The sequence below is a fragment of the Bubalus kerabau genome, chromosome 8 (genome assembly GCF_029407905.1).
Source record: "Bubalus kerabau isolate K-KA32 ecotype Philippines breed swamp buffalo chromosome 8, PCC_UOA_SB_1v2, whole genome shotgun sequence".
NCBI classification, from domain to species: Eukaryota; Metazoa; Chordata; class Mammalia; order Artiodactyla; family Bovidae; genus Bubalus; species Bubalus kerabau.
The window spans coordinates 66,775,601-66,789,993 of NC_073631.1; the positions used below are offsets into that span (position 1 = coordinate 66,775,601).

The 14,393-nt window shown below is 37.9% G+C and overlaps 1 protein-coding gene across 5 annotated transcripts in view; it reads right to left on the reverse strand.

Moving 5' to 3' along the window:
- Positions 1-14,393, reverse strand: part of BBS9 (Bardet-Biedl syndrome 9) — a 481,177-nt gene that overhangs the window by 273,663 nt on the left and 193,121 nt on the right. For 4 of the 5 annotated variants that reach the window (XM_055590432.1, XM_055590431.1, XM_055590434.1 and 1 more), the window contains 2 exons: positions 11,527-11,603; positions 7,992-8,045 (listed from right to left, as the gene is read on the reverse strand). In XM_055590432.1, the coding sequence (XP_055446407.1) occupies positions 7,992-8,045; positions 11,527-11,603 (131 nt within the window). The remainder of the gene's footprint in view (positions 1-7,991; positions 8,046-11,526; positions 11,604-14,393) is intronic. The other variant, XM_055590433.1, reaches the window with a different exon arrangement.

Genomic DNA, 14,393 nt, shown 5'->3' on the forward strand with positions numbered 1-14,393 from the left:
TAGCAGACCCAAAAAATCTTCCCTCATATCTGGTGAATAATTACATCATAAAATATTGTATGTGTTAATTCTTCTTTACAGATGTGGCATCATGAATTGTTAATTTTATCTAGTATCAGTGTATCACCTTTTTCAGAAGTTAATTGCTCTCTAAAGATTTCCTTACTAGGTAGGTATTTACTAGTTTAAATACATATGTAGTTTAAATACTACATTTTCTTCGATGGCTTAGCAGCAAAAATAGCTGACATAACTACTCTAGAAAACATCAAAGAATGACAATATTGACTAATTGACTACATTTCTAAGCTGGCTGTATTTCCAAACTGGTGCTCTCGGTTGATGATGCTAAGAAAACCCTCCCATTCCAATTAGAATTAATAGATAAGAATTCTGGGGTAATAGACTGCCTCAGAAATAGGGTGAGTACGGGTTGAGAAGGCCAGAACTTCTCTCACTCCTCCTTAAGAGAAACATTAACAGAATTCATCAGAACCAAAGATCTTTGCTGGGCCACAGTGCTAAGGGAATCAAAGAAAAAGCTTAAAGATCTGGCTTCCATTGGGAACATTCTCTCTTTGGATTTGTATCCTAAAAATCCCAGCCTCTTTGAATCATCTCCTTTGGATAAGTTTATCCACATGGTAAGCCAGATTTATTACAGTCACTAGCCGGGTAGCGTTGCCAGACCAATTAAGTCACAATCTCAGGGGGCAGACCTGGGCACTGGTATTTTTCTTAATAGTTCCCCAGGTAAGACCTATGTACAACCAGAATTGAGAAGCACTCTCCTACATGGCTTTTTTGCCTTGGAACAATTCAGTCTTGCCTCTATAGTATACAAGACAGATTCATTTCACTACTAATTAGCATAACGCAAGGGCATGGCTTCCCTGGTGGTTCCATGATAAAGATTTGCCTACCAATCCAGGCGACCTGGGTTCGATCACTAGGTTGGAAGGATCCCCTGGAGAAGAAAATGGCAGCCCACTCCAGTATTCTTGCCTGGGAAATCCCATGAGCAGAGGATCCTGGCAGGCACAGTCCAGGGGGTCACAAAACAGCTGGACATGATTTAGTGACTGGGCACAAGCAAGGGCATACTTAATTTTTAAGAAAAGACATTTTTAATTTTCTCTTAGGTAAAAGGCATGTATCAACTATACCTTAATTATATACATATACACACACACATATATATACAAATTACAGATACAAAAATAATATACAAGTATAACTGGCCTACAAACACTATACATATACAATTAGATTCAAGTAAATGTATTAATTTTAACTGATGTGTATATTCTGTATCATTTAAAAATAAACATAAAATTTTTGACTTGCAAAGTAAAAATTTTAAAGGACAATAATTGATGAAAATAAATACAATAAATATACCAAATGAACAATGAACCCTCAGATTTTCACTTTATGAGCCCTGGGTATGGGGGGAAATCTGCATAACAGTACACAGTAACAGCATAGATCACAAGTCCCTTGAAAGTCTATGATCCAACAGATTAGGTTAGTACCTCTAATTCCTACGAAGTTATGAAATGGTCAAAGAGACCGGAAAATTTGACTGAGAAAGGAGAGTTCGGTCCACACATTTTGCCCATTTCTGGTCAGTCCCTGAAGGAGACGTTGGGTGCCTGTTGGCATTGGCAGGTCGGTATAAACACCCGACAGGTTTCTGTCATAAGCTGTATATGAGGTCACCCTGGAACCGCAGAGCAGGGCTCCACACTTGGTCCACACAGGGCATGTCATTCATTCACACAAGCACACTATAGAGTTAGTAAAGTACAGCAGAAAACATGTTTACTAGGAGAACAAATTTATTATAAAATTCATAATACCTTTTTAGTAAAACCCTAATGGTAATTACTGGAAGAACTATGCAAGTACTACAGACAACATTCTTTCTAATGGCTATTCCTTTAAATTAATAGAATATAATTTAAATATTTTATTAATAATAATCCTTCCCTGGTGGCTCAGATAGTAAAGAATCTGACTGCAATGCAGGGGACCCAGGTACCATCCCTGTGTCAGGAAGATCCCTTGGAGAAGGGAATGGCTACCCACTCCAGTATTCTTGCCTAGAGAACTCCGTGGACAGAGGAGCCTGGAAGGCTACAGTCAATGGGTCAATGGTGTCGCAAAAAGGCTACAGTCTAAGGTATCATGACTGAGCAACTAAAACCTACATACTGGACTGTCAGTTTAGTTCAGTCACTCAGTCGTGTTTGACTCTGCGACCCCATGGACTGCAGTACGCCAGGGCCCCCTGTCTATCACCAACTCCTAGAGTTTACTCAAACTCTTGTCCATTGAGTCAATGATGCCATCCAACCATCTCATCCTCTGTCGTCCCCTTCTTCTCCCACCTTCAATCTTTCCCAGCATCAGGGTCTTTTCAAATGAGTCAGTTCTTCGCATCAGGTAGCCAAATATTGGAGTTTCATTCAGCTTCAGCATCAGACCTTCCAGTGAATATTCAGGACTGATTTCCTTTAAGATGGACTTTAAGATGGTTGTATCTCTTTGCAGTACAAGGGACTCTCAAGAGTCTTCTCCAACACCACAGTTCAAAAGCATCAGTTCTTCGGTGCTCAGCTTTCTTTATGGTCCAACTCTAACATCCATACATGACTACTGGAAAAATCATAGCTTTGACTAGACAGACCTTTGTTGGCAAAGTAATGTCTCTGCTTTTTAATAAGCTGTCTAGGTTGGTCATAGCTTTTCTTCCAAAAAGCAAGTGTCTTTTAATTTCATGGCTGCAGTCACCAACTGCAGTGATTTTGGAGCCCCCAAAAATAAAGTCTGACATTGTTTCCACTATCTCCTCATCTATTTGCCATGAACTGATGGGACCAGGTGCCATGATCTTGGTTTTCTGAATGTTGAGCTTTAAGCCAACTTTTTCACTCTCCACTTTCACTTTCATCAAGAGGCTCTTTAGCTCTTCTCCCCTTTGTGCCGTAAGGGTGGTGTCATCTGCATATCTGAAGTTATTGATATTTCTCCTGGCAATCTTGATTCCAGATTGTGCTTCATCCAGCCCAGCGTTTCTCATGATGTACTCTGCATCTAAGTTAAATAAGTAGGGTGACAATATACAGCCTCAACGTACCCCTTTTCCTATTTGGAACCAGTCTGTTGTTCCATGTCCATTTCTAATTGTTGCTTCTTGACCTGCATACAGATTTCTCAGGAGGCAGGTCAGGTGGCCTGGTATTCCTATCTCTAAGAATTTTCCACTGTTTGTTGTGATCCCCTCAGGCAAAGGCTTTCGTATAGTCAATAAAGCAGATGTTTTTCTAGAACTCTCTTGCTTTTCTAATGATCCAACGGATGTTGGCAATTTGATCTCTGGTTCCTCTGCCTTTTCTAAATCCAGCTTGAACATCTAGAAATTCACGGTTCATGTACCGCTGAAGCCTGGCTTGGAGAATTTTGAGCGTTACTTTGCTAGAATGTGAGATTATTGCAATTATGCGGTAGTTTCAGCATTCTTTGGCATTCCCTTTCTTTGGGATTGGAATGAAAACTGACCTTTTCTAGTCCTGTGGCCACTGCTGAGTTTTCCAAATTTGCTGGCATATTGAGTGCAGCACTTTCACAGCATCATCTTTTACGATTTGAAATAGCTCAACTGGAATTCCATTACCTCCACTAGCTTCATTCTTAGTGATGCTTCCTAAGGCCCACTTGACTTTGCATTCCAGGATGTCTGGCTCTAGGTGACTGATCACACCATCGTGATTATCTGGGTAATGAAGATCTTTTTTTGTATACTTCTTCTGTGTATTCTTGCCACTTCTTCTTAGTATCTTCTGCTTCTGTTAGGTCCATACCATTTCTGTCCTTTATTGAGCCCATCTTTGCATGAAAAGTTTCCTTGGTATCTCTAATTATCTTGAAGAGAGCTCTAGTCTTTCCCATTCTATGGCTTTCCTCTATTTCTTTGCAATGATCACTGAGGAAGGCTTTCTTATCTCTCCTTGCTATTCTTTGGAACTCTGCATTCAAATGGGGGTATATCTTTCCTTTTCTCCTTTACCTTTTGCTTCTCTTCTTTTCATAGCTGTTTGTAAGGCCTCCTCAGACAACCATTTTGCCATATTTGTCTGTACATATATCTTAAATAAAATTAATGATAATAACCATTAGCAGCTTTCTATATGCATGGAACCATCCTAATAAATTATTTGTGTGTATTATCTCATTTACCCATTAAAACATTGGAAACAGGTACTATCTATCACTATATCCCATTTTACATAAGAGAAAGATGTGGCTCAGAGAAGCTAGATAATTTGACCACAGCAACTCTGATTATAAGTGGAAGAACACCATTTAACTTCTGTCTGTCAGAGTCCAGAGCCCATGCTCTTAATTAGCTGTGGTTAAGAATCAAAATAACTGCAAATGAAAAAGTTCCCCATTTTACATTTTAAAAATAGAGGTTCAGAGAAACTCAAAAACACGTCTAAGACCATCAAGCCAATATATGCAAGTGAGCAGAAAAGAATGACCAAGAATGACCAAGAAGGTCTCATGAGAGCTTAGTTTTAAAAATGAAAATGAAAAATCCTTAATGTAGTAATAAGCCACTTTTAAAGCAGCAGACATTCTGACTCTGCTAGGCATAACAATGTATACTTAGACAACAATCATACAATTTACATTGTTACAAGTGCTTGCATTTAGTTTAGATGGAAGATGGATGGTGATAACTCTTATACACAGAATTATTGAATCCCAACAATGGACTAGGCACTTTCAAATATTAATCAAGATGATGTGTGACAAAAATAACCACAGTAACAAAGAAGAGTTGTGTTTGAGCCAAAATAAAAAAGTTAAAGACTTGGCTAGATCATAAACCTCACATTTTAAGAGAAAAATAATTATAGAATATTAAGGGGAAAATATGAAACATGAATATGAACGTTTTCCATGCTGTTTTCCATTTCTAACAAAATAAAATATGATCCTTAGGAAATATAATACCAAATTTTTATCCTAGATATATAAACATGACTCCAAAGGCCAGGTATTAACCACTCTGCCTTGGTTGCCTGGAACAGATGGTCACGCATTATGCACACATACTCAAGGTAGCCACATCTTCATTCACTTGGAACGGATGGAAAAATTTTCTCAATTAACAGGATTTATTATGACGGAAACTTGTATGGTTATATATTTTGGCTGCTGTTGTTATTTAAGGCTATAAGGAGAGATTTATAACAGAAATTTGTATCGGAACTGTCAGGCAGAAACAGGAAGTCACGGTGTCCGCCGTGAAAGTCAAGCTGATTTTGTGTAACTCTAGAGTATCGCATTCTTTCTTATTCTTTTATCATGGCAATAAGGAAGAGAGTGTAACTTAGTCATTCTCAAACGCAGTTAAATTCCCATAATGAAGGAGAAATTTCCAGTAGTGTCACGCCATCATTTGAAGGTGGCTGTTATACAGGAAAGCCTAAGAACTGCATGGGTGGGAAAGGTGTATTTATTTATAGCAATTATAGTAGGTGGGGGGGAAATTACCATGAGCAATGTTATCTGGTTTAGGTACAAGATTTCTTTTTGAAATTTGCAACATGCTCCTGAATTATTATATGTATGTGTCAGAACAATATCAGTAGATAGATATAAAAGGGATTTCCCTACACAAAAGTCTACAGATCATTCCTGGAACACTGCAGGATTGTTTTTTATCTTAAATGTTTGATTTCTTGCCACTAAAACTTTTCCAGACTCAGAAGTATTAATGAGATAGAGCCTTTGATTGGATAGGGGGAAGGGAGACTGGGAAAAGACCACCCTTGTTTCCAGTGGCAGGAATCCAAAAAAATTAGCTTAGGAAACAGTTATAAGATTGGGCTCCCTTCAGCTTCTACCAAAGATCCCCACACTTGGGCCACCCGCTGGGTCCAGTGTAAGCGAACACAATTGGTAAAGCCTGGTGCCCTGTCAAGCTCCTCCAAGGACAGCAACCCATAATCTAAGAAAATATAAAGTCCCGTCCAAGTTTTGACTTAGCGAGTCGCCAAGATCCACAACTTTCCCTGGCTCCAACGTCTGGGCAGTGATAAATATTTTCAGCTTAATAATGTGCTGACTGATTACCACACTTTAATCTAAATGCCTTAAGAGGGTTCTACATTTGAGTCCTAGTTCTAAAATTCTACAATGGCAGGACTAAAAATCTTAACCAAAACCACATCGTTCACATTGTATTTTGGGGGCACTATCAATTTGTCACTACTCTACTCTGTGGCTTCTTCGTTTAGTATTTTCCTACTATAAATACATCCATTTAAAGCTAATATTATGGCAGATAGATGGCTGGGAATTCTTTTCAAACACACACATAGAAGAAAGATATTATTAATATTCATATGATTCCCCTATATATATATATATAATACTGAAATGAACTGCTCAGTCTACGATGAATGTGATGACACAATCCTTTACTATATTTAAATATTGTTTCTAAAAAATAACCCCAAATCATACTACACATTTAATTAAAGGTAGGAGTAAGTCATAACAATTTTTTATTATATACATACTGCTATAAATACTAGTTTTATATTTGTAGGGAATGATAAAGGTTATCTATTTACTTCCCAAAGCTAAGGAAAACTTAAAAATATCAAGTGTTCGGGTTTTCCTTTTTTTTACTTTTTTAACCAAGAAATCTTTTTTTTAATTTAATAAATTTAATGTGTCATATTGTGCATATTTAAGGTGTACAGCACATTGTGTGCTGCGCTGTGCTAAGTCGCTCCAGTCATGTCCGACAATTTGTGACCCTATGGATCATAGCTGTTATTTTGATACATTTATACACTTGCCAGTATGATTGCCAATCCAGTGAAAGTTGTCACATTACATAACTATAGTACAATATTATTATCTATATTCATTACACTGTGCATCAGATATTTATAGTTTATTTACTACTCATTACAAGTGTACTCCTGTATTCCCTTCAAATCATCACTCTTAACCCTACTCAAACTCCTGATAAGCGACCCCATGGACTGCAGCCCAAGGGATTACCCCAGCAAGAATACTAGAATGGGTTGCCATTTCTGCCTCCAGGGGATCTTCCAAGGCCAAGGATCGAACCCACGTCTCCTGCAGCTCCTGCATTGGCAGGCAGATTCTTTACCACTGAGCCACCTGGGAAGCCTCAAGCCCATTTTACCCTGTGTTTTTACAGGCTTAACTTTTTCAGAGTCCCACATATAAGTGATATCGTATAGTACTTGTCTTTCTCTGTGCATCTTATCTTATGTGGCACAATGTGCTCAAGATCCACCCATGTTGTTGCAAATGGAAGGATATCCTCCCTTCTCATATGTGAATAATATTCTAGGGTGTAAATGTACCATATCTTTTTTTTACCCATTCAACCATTGATGGGCATTTGGGTTGTTTCCATATCTTGGCTATTTTGTGAATAAAACTGCCATAAGCATGAGAGTGTATATATCACATGGGAAATACTGTTTTCATTTCCTTTGATTTATACCCAGAAGTGGAGTTGCTAGATCATACAGAATATTTTTTTTTTAATTTTTTAAGGAAACTCCAAATGATCTCCATACTGGTTGGATTGATTTATATTCCCACCAACAAAATTTAAGGGCTCCCTTCTCACCACATCCTCATCCTCCTGTTGTCTCTTGTCTTCTTGATGATAGCCATTCTAAGTTGTGAAGTGACATCTCTTGTGATTTTGATGTGCATTTCCCTGATAATCAGTAATGCTAAGCATCTTTTCATGTCTCTGTTGGCCATTTTGATGTCCTCTTTGGAAAAATGTGCATTAGCTCTTCTGCCCACCAGTGTTTCTTTTATATTTCCATATGCTACTTCTAGGGTGGCCACAGTGGCAGACGGGATGCAATGCATGACACTGCCTGCACATGAGCGCCTAGGACTATGGTACCAACCTTCACTGTGACTGAGGGGACAAGGTCAGCTCCCACTTCAACATCAGTAGCCTGCTGTAAACACAGAATTGAAAATTAAAGGGAGGAAAGAATTGTTTAAGTACTATACATCAGTAAGTAAACACAGTGGGTTTGATATATACTTCCCACCACCAAAAAAAAAAGGCAAAAAGGATTTATCACTCTGATGACAGACTAAAAGAATCACTGTGGCTTTTTTGGATGGCTTCATTTGGAAAGTCATGAACTAATATTAAAAAACACACCCATCAAAAAAGGGAAGAAAAGTTCACATACTTTATTATCAAACTACTGCCAAATTTCCTTAAAAATGGAAACTAATTCTATTAATTCATTCTTTATATTATATAAAACAAGACCTCTATATATTTTCTATATAAACATTGTGCCATTTTTTTAGGTCCTTGAGTTTTTAACTTGCCAAAGGTATGCTTTATTCTAATTAATAATATGTATCTAAGGCATGTAATTAATGATATAAAGATAGAGTGGCCTTACATCTAGAAAATAAAACAAAAGTAGCAGTTTTGTTGTTTTTTTTTTACTAGTACATATCATAAATTCTTTCACTCTTTGAGAATCAGCCTGGGTTACCTGGTCCTCTCTCCTAAAGAATTCAGAATATAATAGAGCAAATATTTCCTTAGAATTTATAACTTATTTTTTAGAGCAGTAGATTGAGAGGAAAATACGGTCACTATATGACAGAATAAGATCAAAGGGTAACATATTTTCTAATAATACCCACATCGATTCCTAAGGGAACAGTTATGATCATAAAGTCTCTGTCCAACCAATGAATAAATCCATTGTACTTTAAATTAGCCTATTTGGAATTATTTTACTGAGAAAAATTAACCTTCTTATTAGCAGTGGGGATCGGTATGATGTCATGGTCATCAGCATAATTAAGAGTATGGATATTCATATCCTATATATGATTCCATAGGAAACTGTATATGAACTCTGATTCAACTTCTCAATGAAGAAGAGAGGATAGCGATATTTGTCTCTTCTATAAAAGACACCAGCCTAGCACAAATTATATTATTTTTTGGATGTGTGCTTTCACAATAATGACTGAAAATAAAATATTAAGCCAGGCTTTTTGCTCTAGTATTACCTAAAATCCAGGAAATGTTTTACATTTAGCTGTCGGCAAATCTAGAAAAGAAACCAATATCTCCCGTTTCTTGCTCTTTTCCATCCATGCCTAAACACCTTGATATTTCAAGGACAAAAGTCCTTTGGAAACATGAAATTATAGCCAGAAAGAAATAGCTATATGAAGACAATATGGCACCAAAGCCGCATAAATCATTGGACTGATGTTTTCCAATAAAATGAATATGATACTCTCAAGAATCCTTTCCTTTCTTAAGAAGGAAAAAATTGTGAGATGGGGGAAATGGAGCTGGAAAGAGATACCTAGTTAGGAGGAAAAAGCACTTCAGGTTACCAGAAGGGAAATACATATTAAAATACAGTGCTATTACATAAAGCCTTTACTCACAAAGATCAAAAGTTGCTAAAGAACAGAAAGGGAATTCCTCATTTCAAATAGCCTATGTCTAAGAGAAAAACCTAGAAAAAAATTATATAAGTTGCCCAAAGGAAAAAAAGAATCATTTCCAAGGCAAGAAAATGTGTGTACATTTGTCAGCTAACTAAGCAGAAATGTTCCACTCAGACTACACCCTTCAGGTAGTGAGAAATGGTGTGCTGAATATCCAATGTTTAGAACAGTACCTCTACTATGTGACTCAACTGGGTGAATGTTTCTTTCATATACAGTCCTACTTTTTTTTTTAAGAATATCCAACTTACTATACTAAGGCAATGTTAATGCAATTTTTATCACAACTTGGGTTGGCTGTTTGTACTAAGATTATTCTTCAAAAAGCTATGGAATTACTTACTATATTGTGTTCTGATACCTAAATATCAAAGTCATTTCCTAAGTAAAGTTATATGACATAGACCTCATATACTGTAAAACGAGTGAATTTGATCACTTGCCTAAATTGATTGACTTTGGTACAGACATAGATAAACTACATCGATTTTGGCCCAACTTCAGGCAGTGAGAGAAAACCAACCATAATCTAATAAGTACTTGAAGAAGACTAAACAAAGAGTTAAAGTAATGTAACCAAGGACAGTCCCCCTTTCTGGTTTTTCAGCTTTATTATTCTTTGATGCTTTTGAACTGTGGTGTTGGAGAAGACTCTTGAGAGTCCCTTGGACTGAAGGAGATCCAATCAGTCCATCCTAAAGGAGATCAGTCCTAGGTATTCACTGGAAGGACTAATGCTAAAGCTGAAACTCCAATACTTTGCCCACCTCATACAAAGAGTTGACTCATTGGAAAAGACTCTGATGCTGGGAGGGATTGGGGGCAGGAGGAGAAGGGGACGACAGAGGATGAGATGGCTGGATGGCATCACCGACTCTGGATAGACATGAGTTTGAGTGAACTCCGGGAGTTGGTGATAGACAGGGAGGCCTGGCATGCTGTGATTCATGGGGTCGCAAAGAGTCGGACATGACTGAGCGACTGAACTGAACTGATTCATTTATAGAGCAAATATATACTGAACACCCATTATGTGACTGGCATTAAGGAAATGGCAGTCAATTTTCCTAGGTGGCGCAGTGGTAAAGAATCTGCCTGCCAATGCAGGAGAAACAAGAGATATTGGTTTGAACCCTGGTTAGGAAAATCCCCTGGAGAAGGAAATGGCAACCCACTCCAGTATTCTTGCCTGGAAAATTCCATGGACAGAGGCGCCTAGCCCTACAGTCCATAGGGTTACAAAGAGTCAGACATGACTCAGCAATTGAGCACACATGAGACAACTGGAGCAGTGATGGCTGTGGTAGGGCTGATGATCATGAATATTATTCTAATGATTTGTTAGTTAATTATTATAATTCAACAAAGTGGATTCTACTACTATTACCATTTTACAGACAAGAAAATTGAGACAAAAAATTAAATACCTTGCTCTGGGTCACACAAATAGAAATGAGAGAAAAAATAATTCCTGGCCCAACTCTTTATTCTTAAACTACTCTCCCACCACAGCCACTGTAATAAAGACTATAAATTATCAAACTCTGAGTCATGCCTCTCATAAACATTATCTCATTGAACATTCAACGAAAATGTAGTGGGCTCAGTATTATTCATCTGGAGTAGGATTATCTCAATACTCCAGTACTGAAAAAGTTTGAAAAAATAAAATAAAGTAGGGAGATTCAGAGTAATGGTGAGAACCTCTTTGACAAACCCCCTTCCCTTCCCCTTTTTTAAGATAGAAATCTGCCTAAGAAACTTATCACACTGAGATGCTAGAAATGTTTTTTTGTAGAAAGTAACAAGGCCTAAAACTTGCTATCTTCCCTGAAGTTTCTATCTGGAGGCTCAGATTTTAAACCAATACAATCTGATTCCAATATATCAGAGTCCACCACTATCACAAACCCTCTTAAAGTCTGCAAATATACCTACAGATACTGAATCAAAGTTAGGAGAAACCATTGCAGAGACTTTCAGGTCATCTTCTCTCTCAGTCAGGGGCCAAACATCTGTAATTTTAAGAGAGAAAAAAAAAGATATTTAATCATAAAGTAAAAATTGGTATATAAAGTTGTTTTAAGATTCATCTATACCTTATATCAAAAGACAATCCCATAAATGTATTCACAAGTTGAAAAAAAAATGATGCAATACAGAATGAAAAGCTTTCCCCTCTACGTTACTGTAAAGAAAAACTATTTTTTTTTCCAAAGATATGAGCTAAGATGTTACCCACTGACTGACCTATGTTAGGAATTTCAATTCCCTCTCCTTAGCTACTGTTAGAAGCCCAAAAGAGTATAACCCATGAGGGTAAACTGGCTATAACTGCCGAGAGAAATATCATCAACCTCAGATATGCAGATGATACCTCCCTAATGGCAGAACGCGAAGAGGAACTAAAGAGCCTCTTGATGAAGGTGAAAGAGGAAGAGTGGAAAAACTGGCTTAAAACTCAACATTCAAAAAACTAAGATCGTGACATTTTAAGATCGTTTGCAATCCCTTTGTGAGGAAATGGCAACCCACTCCAGTATTCTTGCCTGGAGAATTCTATGGACAGAGGAGCCTGCAGGCTACAGTCTATGGGGTCGCAGAGTCAGACACAACTAAGCAATTAACACGCACACACACATACATGGCAAACAGATGAGGAAACAATGGAAACAAGGGCAGATTTTATTTTCTTGGGCTCCAAAATCACTGTGGATAGTGACTACGGCCATAAAATTAAAAGACGCTTGTTCCTTGGAAGAAAAGCTATGACAAACCTAGACACTTTGTTTGTCTAGGCCAACAAAGGTCCATAAACTCAAAGTTATGGTTTTTCCAATAGTCATATATGGATGTGACAGTTGGACCATAAAGAAGGCTGAGTGCCAAAGAATTTATGTTTTTGAATTATGGTGCTGGAGAAGACTCTTGAGAGTCCCTTGGACTGTAAGGAGATCAAACCAGTCAATCCTAAAGGAAATCAACCCTGAATATTCATTGGAAGGACTGATGTCAAAACTGAAGCTCCAATACTTTGGCCACCGGATACAAAGAGACGACTCATTGGAAAAGACCCTGATGCTGGGAAAGACTGAAGGCAGGAGGAAAAGTGGGTGAATGAGATGGTTGGATGGCACCATCAACTCAATGAACATGAGTTTCAGCAAACTCGGTGAGATAGTGAAGGACAGGGAAGCCTGGCGTGCTGCAGTCTGTGGGGTTGCAAAGAGTTGGACACAGTTTAGCAACTAAACAACAACAACAACAAATCAAAATGTAAAACTCACATACCCTGTGACCTAACAATTCTATTTTCAAAACATTTACCCAATACTCATGTCCAGGGGGTTTCTCTGCTGCTGCTAATTATCAAAAACAAAACAGCCTAAATCTTATAGTTCTATTAATAGGGAAATAGTTAACTAAGTTATGGTATTATCAATACTGTGCAATGGTTCAAAACCCAAAACTGTTAAGTAAGAGTGCTATCCATCTTTATATACCGACAAGGAAAGAACTCCAAGATATGCTATTGATCTAAAAAAGCAAGATGTAGTACAGTGTCTCTAATACACACATATTTGTGTAAAAACAATTATATAAACAGAAAACTTTCTTACAGAATACACAAAACTATCAATTAAGGTTACATTGAAACACTCTAGTAGAAGTAAGACCTGGGTTTTATGCTTTCAGTACTGTTTGAATTGTTTTTACCATGTTCATTTTATTTTCAACCTAAAATTTCATAATTTCAAAAACATTTATAGTACATAATGAGATATTATTAACAAGCTGTAGAGACCCTAAATAAACAAGAAACATAAATAATACATATGCACAAACATGCGTGTATATATACATACATAGGGCTTCCCTGGTGGCTCAGCTGGTAAAGAGTCCACCTGGAAAGCAGGAGACCTGAGTTTGATCCCTGGGTTGGGAAGATCTCCCGGAGAAGGGAACAGCTGCCCACTCCAGTATTTTAGTATCCTGGGCTTGAAGAATTCCATGGACTGTGTAGTCCATGGGGTTGCAGCGTCAGACACAACTGAGTGACTTTCACTTAATACATAATAATTCATATATGTGTGCAGATTATTGGCTGCCCCCCAACATCCATTCTTCCCTTCTCCTCCTCCTTTGTGGTAGACCCCTAGTTCTGCTGATTCACTTCCATCTAATTCACTTCCATCGAATTCCCCTAATTCACTTCCATCTTAATCACTGGATTGGTCAAATCCAAGCATGGTGATTTCATTCCCCTGACCTTTTGTTATTTCAGGCCTGAGCATGGAACCTAATCCTGGCAGATGTGAGGTGAGAACTGGTGGGAGTTGGGGTGCTGGTATGTGGTTCTGGGAAAGTTATTCCTCCCTAATAAATGGGGAGACTTGGGAGAAATATCTGTCTCCTTCCCCGGAAATCATATTTGTACATGTTGCCTGGAACTGCTGAAATAACCTTGTGACCCTGAGAAGGAACATCCCCCAAACCCTGAGGATGGCTGACTGAAAATATAGAAAGCATTTGGATGATGTCACATGAATCCGCTGTCTCACAAAGAGAAGAACTGCCTACAACTGCCACCAGAAATTCTCACCAAAATGGCAATATTTGGAATAGGAATTTCCACAACTTAGAGCACAAAAGGTTGCTCATTGCCCACCCAGTAATGAATCTTTGGTTCTTCTTTACTAAAAAAAGAGTCCAATTTTATCCTAAGCTTGGAGCCTAATCCTCCGCTCAACCAAATTGTTCAACCAAAATTTCCCAGCTTGGAGTGGCCAGTGAGATATAAGCAG